The sequence below is a fragment of the Halichoerus grypus genome, chromosome 4, assembly GCF_964656455.1.
Source record: "Halichoerus grypus chromosome 4, mHalGry1.hap1.1, whole genome shotgun sequence".
Lineage (NCBI taxonomy): Eukaryota > Metazoa > Chordata > Mammalia > Carnivora > Phocidae > Halichoerus > Halichoerus grypus.
The window spans coordinates 179,754,209-179,767,736 of NC_135715.1; the positions used below are offsets into that span (position 1 = coordinate 179,754,209).

A 13,528-nucleotide genomic window follows, 5' to 3' on the forward strand; every position below is an offset into this window, starting at 1 on the left:
AAACCCTAACCCAGGGCCAAAACCTTATAGATCATAGGCTGTTTCCCTTTACACTATACTCAGCTGGTTAAAAAACATAATAAGACTACTAAAAATAATGCATTTTTAAAAAAGATTTATTTATTTTAGAGAGAGAGTGTGTGTGGAGGGGGAGGGGCAGATGGAGAGGGAGAGAGAATCACAAGTGGACTTCGTACTGAGCACGGAGCCCGATGTGGGGCTCCATCTCAGGACCCTGAGATCACAACGTGAGCTGAAACCCAGGTGCCCCAATAATGCATCTTTCTGATATAATCTGCTTCCCCACCAACACTGTCAACTACTGAGAGAGAAAAGCTAGTAGAGTGCGATGTGTTACCAGCCAGCATGCGAGTGATCTGGGGTAATCTTGCACAAACAATTAAAAAGAGAATCGCCTACACAGGAAGCAGCCTGAGTGATGGGGCTGTCTTTTCTTTCCCTAGACATACAGATAAATTCCACAATTGTGTAACCCCGAAGGTGGGAATCTTGCTTTTATTTTGTCACTTTTTTTCCCTAAAAGAATTTACCAAGGATAAGAACAGTGGATTGAAATCCAAGTGGGTAAAAGCCCTTAGGAGAACCACCAGCAGTGCTGGCCCCAAGGGTCACCCTCCCACGTGAGCCAGGGAACACGGCCTCTGAGGTTTCTGTGTTCTCAACAACAACAAAACAAACAGGCCAAGGGTCCAGGAAACCGAACAGTATCCTAGCTGTTCTCCATGCCTGTAACTAGCAGCTATTGCAAAATACAGTTAAAACAAAGCTTTGTAAGGAAAGTGTCCATAATTAATATTGAGCCAATGCTGTCTGTATTTAATAATGAGTTACCTTAAGTCTTACCAAAATATTTTGCCAGCACACAGGTAATCAAGATTTCTTCTACTTAACTCGTCTCACAAGGCTCCTAGAAAAGCTAACAGTTACTACTTCTCCACATTATGGACTTCATTTTATTATTTATAGGATAGTCTATTTCCTTCATGAGATTATAAGCCTAGAAAAAGCAGGCACGAATCTGCATATAGAGCATGGCAGCCATAAAGCCTGGGAATGAGTAATGTTGCCTGGATTACGTCTTCTGTGGTATGCTAAAGATGGAGGTTTATTCAGTGAAAATGACACTCCCAAGTAATTGGAGGGGACACGAAACAGACGTATGCGGAGTGTGGTGGGCATGGCGCATCCACGCCTGGTGTCTGCTTCGATGGGCGCAGCTGGTCCGCACCACTCCTGTGACGTCACAGCATGTGCATGGTGCCATGCAGCGTCATAAGCCCTTTATGACGCATACGCACCTGCTTCCGGACCTGTGAGCCACCCTGCAGGGGCTCAGGAAATGTCTGAAGTTAAACTGTAAGTCCTTCGTCCCCCACACTAAAATCTCTCCTGAATCAACAAAAAGTCAACTCTTCTGCTATTTACATCACAGGTTGGAAAAGACAGATAATACCCACGCTGGTGGACATGAGAATGGAAATCCTGCCTGGAAGTCATCTGACAACATCTATAAAAAGCCTTAAGAATGTACATCTCCCTGTCCCAGAAGGTCTATATTCAGAAATCTGTCTGAAATAAATAATCGAACAATCACACAATGACAAGGTCAAGAATGCTCACTGCAGCACTATTTAAAATAGAAAAAAAGACCGAGTTGCCCACGGATAAGAGAACAGACTGGTGGTTGCTAGAGGAGAAGGCTGGAGGTGGGGGAAACGGGTGAAGGGGGTCAAAAGGTACAAACTTCAGTTACAAGATACATAAGCCCTGGGGATGTGAAGTACAGTATGCTAAGTAAAGCTGCACTGTGTATTTCAAAGTTGCTAAGAGAGTAGATCTTAAAAGTTCTCATCACAAGAAACAGAAGTTTTGTAACGATGTGCGGTCCTGGACGCTAACTGGGCTCACTGTGGGGATCACGTCCCAATACATACGAATGCTAAATTGCTGTTTCCACCTGAAGCTCATATAATGATATATGTCAAAAATTTCTCAATTTAAAAGATGATGGCAAGGTTGTTTAGACAATCAGCGTATCTGTCTCAAGAACTAGAAGAGGCTTTGGAAGTTGTGTCACTGAATGATTCCACTTTATGGATGCAGGAACGGACACTCAAGAGAGATAATGACACTCCTCTGAACAAGGTCTCACAACTAGTTAGTGGCCCCAACAAATGAGAACTCAGGGCTCCTGAGAAGAACACCATGTCAACATGTGCTCAGTGGAAAATAAAAGCAGAGGACAGAGATACCCTTCCCCAGGAAAACGTGAGGCACCTGGCAAGGTCCCTGGCACTAGTCACAGCAGGCCTCCCAGAGCTTTGGGTAACAGGGATGCCATGGGGCCACCACAGTGCTTCCCGGGGCTGGGCACAGCGCGTGCCCCAGGGACATGGGGGACTGTCTCCAGCAGGTTCTCGGTGCACGTCTCCAGACTGAAAACAGCCCACATGCTCCATCTGTGGGCAATGCTTGTCACTGTGGAAACTCTCACATGGGGAGAGGGCGTGGGGCAGTGACACACAGGACCTTGTTAGATGACAGCCGGTAAGCACAAGGGAGAGGGGCTGGGGCTGTCTGTGACCTGGTCATCATCGAGAGCCAGCAGGGTGGGAAGCCAAGCAGCCAGGTTCTCCGCCTTGCCCTGCTCATCCTCTTACCTCCTCTCTGCTAACGTCCATGTTCCACACTGCAATGCCACCGTCTGAGGAACAGGAGACCAGCTGCCTTGTGAGCTGCAGGTAACACAGGGACTGCACTCTGTCACTGCGAACAACACACATCGGTCACTTGTCTCGACGTGGAGAAACACGGACTCTGTCTTCACTTAGGCTCTAATCTCCCCCCTTGCTGGAACCAGCCACTGGCATTTTATCACTGACAATTCGGTATGGTCTTGTGGCTTCTAGTCTAAACTTGAATCAGCTTTCTGTAACTTATTATACAGCTTAATAGTTTCTATGAAATAAACACTACTTTCAAGTCAGTCACTCAGAATTGCAGGCCACAGATAAGATGATGGCTACCGTTTTCAGGACCAATTGCTGTGGTCCACTCCTTTTCAGGTCTGCAAGATTCACCTACCTGTGCATAACAAAGAACAAAGGAGGGGTGACTCCCTTACTGGAACACAACCCATAAGAACAGGTGATGAGATGCCACAGAGACTGATACACACACACATGCCCGTGCACTCACTTGTGCGCGTGCACACACACACACGCACACACAATGATGGGGCAAAATCTGCCCCCTTCCTGTGTGCTTGTCGGACTCCTCCTCTGGATGCCCTACGAAACAATCTCCTGTCCTGCAGACTTGGGTGAAGAATCTTTCCTTGGACGCCTGGGTGGCTCAGTTGGTTAAGTGCCTGCCTTCGGCTCAGGTCATGATCCCGGGGTCCTGGGATCGAGTCCCGCATTGGGCTCCCTGCTCAGCGGGGGGCCTGCTTCTCCCTCTCCCACTCCCCCTGCTTGTGCTCTTTCTCTCTGTCATATAAATAATATCTTAAAAAAAAAAAAAAAACTTTCCTTGGCTACTTTTCAACCTGATTCTGCTTATGGTAAATAGCAACAGCCTAACCAACGGGGAGGAAAGGAAAGGCCAGTGTCCTTTTCCTCTCAAAACCAGAAGGCAAGAGCCTGGGTATTACGTTGCCCTAGCTTAGGTAACTGTGTCAAACCACACCCACACGTCAGAATAAAAGAACAAGTCGGGCACCCAGTTCCAGACAGGCTCAGCATGGCATTCCACGCAGTCTTCCATGGTGAAAGTCCTCATCTGCCCTCCTTAACCCCCCTGTGCCCTAAGCAGGTATTTCAACAGGGTGACTCCTCGGGAGAGGCAGGTGGCAAGTGCTCTTTGGACTAAGAAGGAAGAATACCCTGGGCTCTGTTTTGCTCTACAACATCAGACACTCAGGACTCACAGAAGAGCTATTAAAAGGGACTGAGTGAGCCTCAGCAAATGGTTGTCTTAACAGATGGGGGTTTGAGAAAGCAGTAGCAGAATACGAATGCTGCCCTGCCCCCCCCCCCCGCAGACTCCAATTCTGTCCCCACCTCCAAAAACAGTCACTCACTGATGGCCTTGCAGTAGGAGCGTGCGGCCTTTCCGTCCGCCGATGTCCCACATGATGATGCTGTTGTCAGAGGCTCCTGAGAAAAGTAGCCGCTGAATAGGGTCCCACCAGAGGCAGGCGATGCTACCTGGGGGGCAGAGAGAGAGGGCGGGGTTAGGTACAGCCCTACACCTGCACAGCTGGACTGAACGAGGACCAGCTGAGCCCCAAAGCAAAAATGTATCTTTGTTGCGCGAAAGGTCATCCAACCCTTTATCACAGGTCACTGAGAAGACAGAGCACATCCATCCCTCAGAGTTGTAAGATAATGATCTCCGACGCACATCAAACTACTTTGCAGACAAAGATGTTTAAAGAAATTTTTCTTCATTCTGTATCAAAAAAATGACACGATAGCTATATATGAGGGGTTAGTTCAGAAAAAGCTTTTGAAGGAAAAAAACAAAACTAACACTATTTAATGAGAAAAGACAGTGAAGATTACTGTGGTCAATTTAGGTAATCTAAAAATCTAGATTATTCCAGGTCTTCGGGACCTTGCAGGTGTTTTACCTCATGATGCATGTTTAAGAAAATTAAATTGAGGGTCTCAGAAAAAAAATGCTCTGTAGGTGTACCACACAATTATGCCAGAGAATTTAGGTTAAAAAAATCCAAACTTCACATTTCACATTCTCTATTGGGTGAACTTATCAGATTCAATATCCTTGGGAAATCTTTCTTTCTACAGATTTCTCTCTCAACAGATTTCTCTCTTCATATTCTACTGATTACTGCTTGCCTAGAAAAAATTAACAAACTTAAAAACAGAGCCAGTCATACAAGTTAATAATATTTTTGGTGGTTATAGAGAAAACTGATGAAGTCATATTCAAAAGCAAACAACAGAAACTAGTTTCTCACAGAAACCTAAGGTAAGTGAAAAAAGAAGTGTTCTGCAAAACTTGCTTCAGGGAATGGTTAGGCATAAATTTAATCCTGTGCCCCATACACTTCAGCTAGAGGCCTGACAGCAGATAAACATGGGCCTTCGCTATAAACACTACTAAGCAGTTACCAGAACCCAGCCTGACCTTAGCAACACAGAGAACACTTGGGAGCCTGGGGATCATGAGACCATTAGTCATAAACACAAGTGGTTTCCTTAGGGGCTGTGCTTTCCTGCCCAAGTACATTCTAACTTGCTGTTCTTCTCCTCTCTCCTCTTTGCTCTACAAGGTCCCTGATTTGACACACTCGATTTCACCCAAATAGATTAGCTAGGAAGCATAGAGTACCTTTAACTCGTTATACTTAAAACACTGTTTTCATAAATAAGTTATTCATTAATTCTTTGAACAAATCCCCAATTCTTCAATCTAAACCAAACGGTGTCAAAACTTCTAATTTGTTACCCAATACAGCCAACTGAATTTTAAAACCCTTCCATGGAACCTGGCCAACTCACTGTACTGTAAAAATAATAAAATTCCACCCGTGCTTCCCCCTCAGTCCCTAACCAAGCAGAGGCAGAACCAGCCTGGACATTTCTCCTAATTGTATTGCTCCACCAGGTCTTGTTCAGTATCCTAGAAACTGACAAATTAAAAAAAAAAAATTCTTCTAAAGACCTCACCATTTACAAGAAATTTTCTTTTTTCTTTTTTTTTTTAAAGATTTTATTTATTTATTCATGAGAGACAGAGAGAGGGACAGAGGCAGAGGGAGAAGCAGGCTCCCCGCGGAGCAGGGAGCCCGATGTGGGACTCGATCCCAGGACCCTGGGATCATGACCTGAGCCGAAGGCAGACGCTTAACCGACTGAGCCACCCAGGCGTCCCTACAAGAAATTTTCAAAGACCCTCTGAAAATAATTTAAACAGGCAAACAAAATAGAAAGTATTATCCACATGAGCAATCTGGAAGGGATTTTGATGACATGAAACCCAGCCCAACACCCTATCTTCAGTTCGCTTTCAGTCCTTTAGATCTAAAGCCCACATCTGGCCAATCAAACTGAAACTGACAGGTCATAGGAGCTGATCATTCATGAAGCCGCAGAGCTGAGAACTGAATCTGGATGCCCAAATTAGGTGAAAAACCTGTGGGTGATCACACAGCCTACCTTCATGGCCTTTGAGGGTCGTAATGACTGAACAGGAGTTCTGTTCCAGCTTCAGCAGGGTGATCTGTCCAGAATAATCGCCAACAAAAGCATACTGAGTATCAAAATCGTATCTGTGGAGAAGCAGTCAAGGATATATAACACAATCCATCTAAAAGTTATAAAATAGAAAAAACGTGCATTTTAAAGACATAAGCACAAAACTATGAGACAGGAAGTACCCAACTGAAATTCAGGCAATATGTACATATTTAAGAAAACAAGCTTTCAAGTTGGAAATTTTCTTGGGAAAATTAACATTCATTCATTCAACAAGAATTCATGGAGTACCTAGGACTATTCTAATCAATGCCCTAGGAATTAGCAGTAAAAAAGGTTAAGAGCTGACAGAGAAGTCAGACATGAAAACAAGTAGTTATAATCAAATTATAATAAAGTATAAAAAGGTAAAATACTCAATAATGAAAACAGCAAGAAAGAACTGGAACAAAATGGCTGTTTATGAATTATCTCTGGAAATAATGTAAAACTGATAGCAAATACGAACACCTATCTTTCTTTGGCCTGGATGATGCAGCTTTAAATGAAAAGCATGGTTTATTTTAAATTGCCATGGAGAGTTTAATCATCCAAAAGGCAGTTATTTGGGGTAGTGGTAAATTTAAATTTTAAACTAACTATTGATAACAACTCATTACTTTCTCAGTCACTTAATGGCCATAGACATTTGTGGCCAATCTGCAGTTTAAACATATCAGGATAACCATTGCTTTAATTCCAAAACAAAGGTCAAAAGAAACATGACAGGCTGGGTCATGATTCTGTGATTCTGTGCCCTTTTCTATCAATCCATATGAAAAGCCTAATACATAACAGAAAGACTTATTTAGCAAATATCTGAGTGTTTTTCCCTTATTTGATTCTGAAGCGTATGGTACTGCTTTAATGCTTATTTTAAATATCTCATGCTGTGCATTCATTTGTAGCAAACATTTTTTTATAGAGGCTTTCAATGGAAAAAAAAAAAAAAAGAATTTGCTACGCCAGACATCCAACTCTGAAAAAGAAACTAGTATGGGGTATTTGCCTGTTGTTGACAGCCTTAATCTTGCTGTCACTAAGATAGCTACCACAGGGAGCCCTAAGCAAGGGCAAATTCTACATGAAACAAATTCCATACACAGGTAAAAAACTGTGAAAGCAGCAATTCATTAACATTCTGGGGATCCTGAGGCAACTCTGAGAATATGGAAAGGATTATGAACCTTCTCCATACACATTCACACAAACTGTAAAACTCCTGTAAGCCCATTTATGGACTCCAGGGTCACAAATCCTTATTCTATTCTCTTTCAGGGTCTGCCAATAACCAAATAAAAGACAGATTCCTTTTGGTCTTTCTTTATTCAACAGAAAAGTCTTTTCTTTCACCTTAAAATGCAAAGGAACGAGGGGGTGGGGTTTGCATTAATGAGGTTTAGGTTTCTAAGATATTGTATTAAAAATAGATAGTACCTCCCAATAAGAACAGTAATTCATCTAATTATTATTTTTAATACACCAATTTTATACCAAAGAAAAGCAGATACAGGAAGTCTTGCATTTCATGTGAAATACACAGGCATCCCTCAGTCTCTGGATCTCAACTGACAGTTTATGATCATCCTCAAAGCCAAGCCAACCACTGAGCCGAGGAGGTGCTAGGCAGGAGAAGGTCCAGCCCTTGGAAGGATACTGTAAGCACGAAGCCCAGGAAGTGAAGAAGTGTCTCCCCAGCATGTTCCCGCTGCGTGTGCACATCCAGCTGACACACTTGTCGTGGCCGGTGCTGATCACCCACTCGGCAGCCAGGCTGAAGATGATGGCGGACACCCGGTTCTGATGAGCTGCGGGGACAGAAAGGGAAGTCTGCGCCCTTCACGAAGAAATGGGACCTTCCGAATCAAAACTGAGCCTCACCTTCTCCAGCCGCTTGGCCTGGAGACTCACGGTCTGAATAGTCGTACCACGGAAACGCCTGTGCCCTGTGAGCAGCTTTCAGATAACCTGCCCTACCCCACCTCACCACCACAGGCTTCCCGGCCGCCCTGTCTCCCTACCTGGTGGACAATCAGAAGCTGCAGGTCACTGAAGACTGATGCTCAAGGGGGATTCCAATAACTGATCAAAGACCAGACCTTTTTTTTTTTTTGCTATACTCGAGAGAACATTTTTACTTTGCTCTTACTACCAATACGTTCCATATGGAAAGCAGTAGTCTTTTCTTAAAGGAGCAATGTTTTTTATAGTCTATCACTTTAGTACTTTGACCTTTTAGAAAACACTGGCATTGTAAGGGCGCTTGGGTGGCTCAGTCAGTTAAACGACGGACTCCTGGTGTTGGCTCAGGTTGTGATCTCAAGGTCATGAGATGGAGCCCGGGTGGGGGAAGTAAGAAGTCTGCTTCTCTCTCTCTGCCCCCTCCCACCCTGCTCGCACATCGCTCTCTCCAAAATAAATACATAAATCTTAAAAGAAAACACTGGCATTGTAAACAAGAGAACTTCAATTTTCTGAAATTAAAAAAAATAGTGTAAGCATTTTGTTCCTGGAACCATTTGTGTGTAACTTTTTATTATTTATAAAGACAAAGTATTTGTAGAGTTCTGTATTCCAAAATAATAGCTGAGAATGAGGAAGGTATTCTATTACCTAACTCCTGAAATGTCTGCATTTCCAGGCTGACTGTAAGCCACACCAGGACCTAGTCTACTTCATCTAGTACAGGACCTGGCATGCAGCAGGCGTTTAATAAACACCAGTCTGATGAATGAAGTCAGAGGCTAGACAGAGAAGCTTCTGACCTTGCTCTCAGCTGTATAGGTTGCTTTGGAAGAACCAAGGGACTCTTTCTTATAAATTAATTAGAAAATACTACAACTCTGTAGGTATATGGGTAAAATCATGAACAGACATTCATCAAACATAACAAATGATCGACACTAAGCAAAGCTTAAATAATTTATAAATTGACTATTTTGACTATCAAACAGGCAAAAAACATTTGTAAGAGCAATGTTGGACAGACTGGATGACCAAATACTCTCAACCACCACTCATGGGACTGTAAAAATTTACAGTAATGCTGGGAAGAAGTTTGTAAAATAAATCTAGAGCATTAAAAAACTTTTTTTTTTTTTTTTATTTGAGAGAAAGAGAATGAGAGAGAGCAAGCACATGAGAGGGGGGAGGGTCAGAGGGAGAAGCAGACTCCCTGCCGAGCAGGGAGCCTGATGCGGGACTCGATCCAGGGACTCCAGGATCATGACCTGAGCCGAAGGCAGTCGCTTAACCAACTGAGCCACCCAGGCGCCCTAAAAAACTTTTTAATGTTTGACCCAGTTACTCCATTTTTAGGAATTTGTCTTACACAGAAGCAACCAGGGTTACAGGATTAGAATCAGAGTCAAGGACACGTACACACATATGTATGTATATATGAAATATACACTCACAGATATATATACATTGTCATATATGTTAGTGTGTGTTACCAAAAAATGGAAGCAGCACATATGCTCAAAAATAAAATGGTTAAATTACATCTGATAATGCACCCAATGGAATAGTATACAAAAATTTAAACATTGATAAGCAGGAAAAGGATGGTAAATAACTGAAGAGTTGGCAGCATCCTATATAACTGGGGGAAACATATCCACAAAGTTAATGTGAAGACCTAATTTTGATCATGAGACAGTGTTCTCATTTTGTGTGTGCCTACCTACATGCATGTGTATGCAAGTACGTGTGTGTATTATAATTACCTGGGTAGGTCTTGATAAAGTTCATTTTATTAAAATCTTCAGAAACATGAAATTCCTAAAAGTAAACACATGCAATAAGAAAACAGTTACGGTTTTAAAAACAGGAACTTAACTTTCAAAACAAAGTAAAATCCAAGACTAGCTATCACCAGACGAGGACCTTGAGATTAGCTATAAAATAATAATATGGACCCTCAGTTTGTTTTTCAGACTCCATAGTCACTCAGGGGAGACCTGGGTGTTATACGCAAACAATGAATCGTGGAACACTACATCAAAAACTAATGATGTAATGTATGGTGATTAACATAATAATTAAAAAAAAATAAATGAAGGGCTAAAAGAAAGAATAATATGGAATGGCTTCTTTCATCAGACTTGTCCTCGGGCCACGACTTCTGGGGACCAGACCGGATAAAGTTGCTGCAGGACCAGCACGGCATTTCTGCTCAGTTCTTCCTCCACAAGCCCAAGCTTTGTAGTCCCTTTCCTTCTACTATAAAGGAGGGATCTTGTTAATTTTGCTCTCTTGGTTACAAGGAGTATTCCTCAAGATGATACACATAAAGCAACACTGCAAAGACCCTGTTACAAATAGGGTTCTCAGCTACAGTGAAAATAAGGCATTGGGAATCTCAGCAATGTAAGGGGGAAAATATACGTATGTCATATAGAACACACACAAAAAAGGGAAATTTACAGATTGTGAGTGGTTTGCTTCTTTTAATATTCTTGTATTTACAAAATTTTTATAGACTATGTAATACTTTATAAGTAGGAAAAAATAAAAGTATATGCTTTTTAATGAAAAAATCAGCTTCAGCATAAAACCAAGAAGACAAAACTCTAAAGAAAACACACTAAGAATTCTATTGATCAATGCTAACTGGTAAGTTCTTAAGGCTCTAAGTAACATGGACATTATGAATTGTTAAACACACACACACACACACACACACACACACAGGAATACTGATTCCTTGCTCTCCATCTTGGTATTGCATAGTACAAAAATGTATCAGTATATATGTGTGTATATATATGTATTAACATATATTGACTATTACATATTGGGGACAGTATAAATGTATTAGCATATATATCATTGTATGTATACTGATCTGTTTTGGGTGGAAAATCAAAGATCAATTGCTGACGAACGATACACTGGATTTACATTGCCCCTTTGCACTGAAGAGCTATGAATTTTTATATGCTGTCCTCTAATCACAGAGTCTACCCTTGACTCGGGAGCCACAAGTAGGGTCCCTAGAGAAATAAAATGTGCAACCACTGGACAAACTGCTTCTTGGCTTCTGGTTATATATGTGCATGCACGTCACCACGATATTCCTATAAAATTTCCAGAAGGAGAAAGACGAGAACACTTGCATCTACTACTACCACGGTATTTATAGCAGTCCCAGGCTGATGGCAGAGCTGGGCGAGCCCAACCCTGCATCCGTCACCACCCGCCTACTGCTGAGTGAACTGCTTGGGCACAGAGCCGGTCCTTTCCACTGGCTTTTTCCTTCCTGGCGCTTAAACACACTCAAGGCTTCTTAGCCTTTAACTTCAGAAACAAAACAAGCAGAAAACAACACAACTCTTTCAGCAGTTCTACGACTTTCCTCAGCTCCTTCTCTAAAGATCGGCCCACAGTGACGACCCACCGCACACACGCCACCATCACAGCAGGAAAAGGGCTTCCCTCGCTTAGCACCAGCTGCTAACTGCCGCTCCCAAGGTCGTTTTCCAGGCCTGACCTCATCCTCTCCCTGCTGCCCCTGCCACTGTGACTCACCCCCACGTGAAACCCACTGCCTCTCCGGCTTCCGTGGCCCAGCGTCCTGGCTGGCTCTCCTCCCACTCTGCCCATTCTGCCTCCGTCTCCCCCATGGGCTCCCAGTCTCTGACCTTCCCAGGGAGGGTAACCTTGGCTCTCTGCTCCTCTCAGTCTATCTGCTCTCCCTAGTGGAGGCCAACCACTGCTGCAGCTTCCACGGACTTCTATATCCAGAGAACTCCCAACCCCTATTCCAGACCAAACCCTGAGGCTCAGGCCCAAATACCCAACTGTCAATATTGACCGCATCACCCTTCCCTCTACACCACATCTTCTCTTAGAGCATAGCTGACCACTCACCACCACCATCCTGCTAAAACTCTAGAAGCCATCTTCACACCGTTCTCTACAAAACACCCACATCCAACTAGACATCAAGTCTGCTACCCAGAAAGCTCTCAAAGCCAACACCTCTTCTCCAACACTACCCCAGCGTTCACAGTGTCCCGTTGGGAGTCCTGAAACAGACTCTTAACTGGGACGCCTCAGTTTCAGCCTTGTCCCCCCAAACTCCACATACTGGCACACTAAGCTCACAAAAACAGAATCCCAACCATTCTATCGTCCCCCGCTTAATGCTCTTCAATGGCTCCCCCCTAATGCACTTGACCCTCAGGTTCACTGTTGAGAGAGGTCACTGACCTGTCTTGTTGACCATGAGCTGGGCCCTGGCAGTCAGCCGTCAAGAGGCTCCTCAACCCTTCCCCGTCTTTGGTATGTGTGTCCCACTTGCCTTCCCTGTTCCAGAGGCTGTCCCAAGCACATAGCCTTGACAGTGATGTGGTGTTGGGGCCATCTGGACGATATACATGACTGAACACAGCTAAGGCCTCTATATAAACTTTTAAGACTCTGGTGGGTGGGGGCAGAGATTTACTCATCTTGCAGCCACTCAAGAAAAACTTCATATATAAGCTCCCTTGCTCATTAAACCTCCCACTCAGCAATCTGGAGTGGACTGCCTCTTTCTTCGGTCCCTCCCTGCCCTCCGAGTTTGGGGGCTGGTTTCAGATTTCACCTGGGAAGCTCCCAAGGTTGTGAGCCAACATTCACCTGGAAGACTTGCTAAAATAATGACTCCCAGACCCCCCACCGAGGGATTCTGAAGCTGTCGGTCTGGTGTGGAACCAGAGAACATGTATCCCATTTAGTTCCCTAAATGATGCGTAGGACTATGTAAGTTGGGGTAACTTGCTTACAGGATACAGTCAGCTCCTTAACACACACAGAAGGATCATGATTTCCCTTCTCCCTGGTAGGCTTCCCCACTAACCCCACTCCTAAATGCTGTTATTCAGGACACAGGCCCGGGCCCTGTCTCCTCTCATTCATGTGAATGGCTGTGAACACAGCCATTCTTACAGCTTAACAAATTCCCTACATGCTGATGACCCCCCTGCCCAGGCTCCCACTGGGCCGTGGACTTGTGTATCCAATGCTGACTTCCCACAGCCACTGGTTAGCCCCCTGGTCTCTCAAGTGTACAGTTAGTTGGTTGGTCCCTTGCTGTCCCCTTTCTTTCCAAATGCCCCTTCCCCACACATTCCCAAGTCTTCCTCCTCTCAGTAAATGATACCACTGTGCACCCAGTTACTTGAGCCAGAAACCTGGCCGTCACCCAACTTCCTCTTCTTCCTCCCCTCCGCACGCCCAACCTTTCCCCAATGCAC

The 13,528-nt window shown here is 43.9% G+C and overlaps 1 protein-coding gene across 2 annotated transcripts in view; it reads right to left on the reverse strand.

Annotated features, from left to right (window-relative positions):
* The window catches only part of WDFY1 (WD repeat and FYVE domain containing 1), a 48,197-nt gene that overhangs the window by 10,288 nt on the left and 24,381 nt on the right, over window positions 1-13,528 (reverse strand). For both annotated transcript variants that reach the window (XM_036098713.2, XM_036098714.2), the window contains 5 exons: window positions 10,013-10,067; window positions 7,942-8,092; window positions 6,207-6,319; window positions 4,103-4,229; window positions 2,682-2,787 (listed from right to left, as the gene is read on the reverse strand). In XM_036098713.2, coding sequence (XP_035954606.1) covers window positions 2,682-2,787; window positions 4,103-4,229; window positions 6,207-6,319; window positions 7,942-8,092; window positions 10,013-10,067 — 552 coding nt within the window. The remainder of the gene's footprint in view (window positions 1-2,681; window positions 2,788-4,102; window positions 4,230-6,206; window positions 6,320-7,941; window positions 8,093-10,012; window positions 10,068-13,528) is intronic.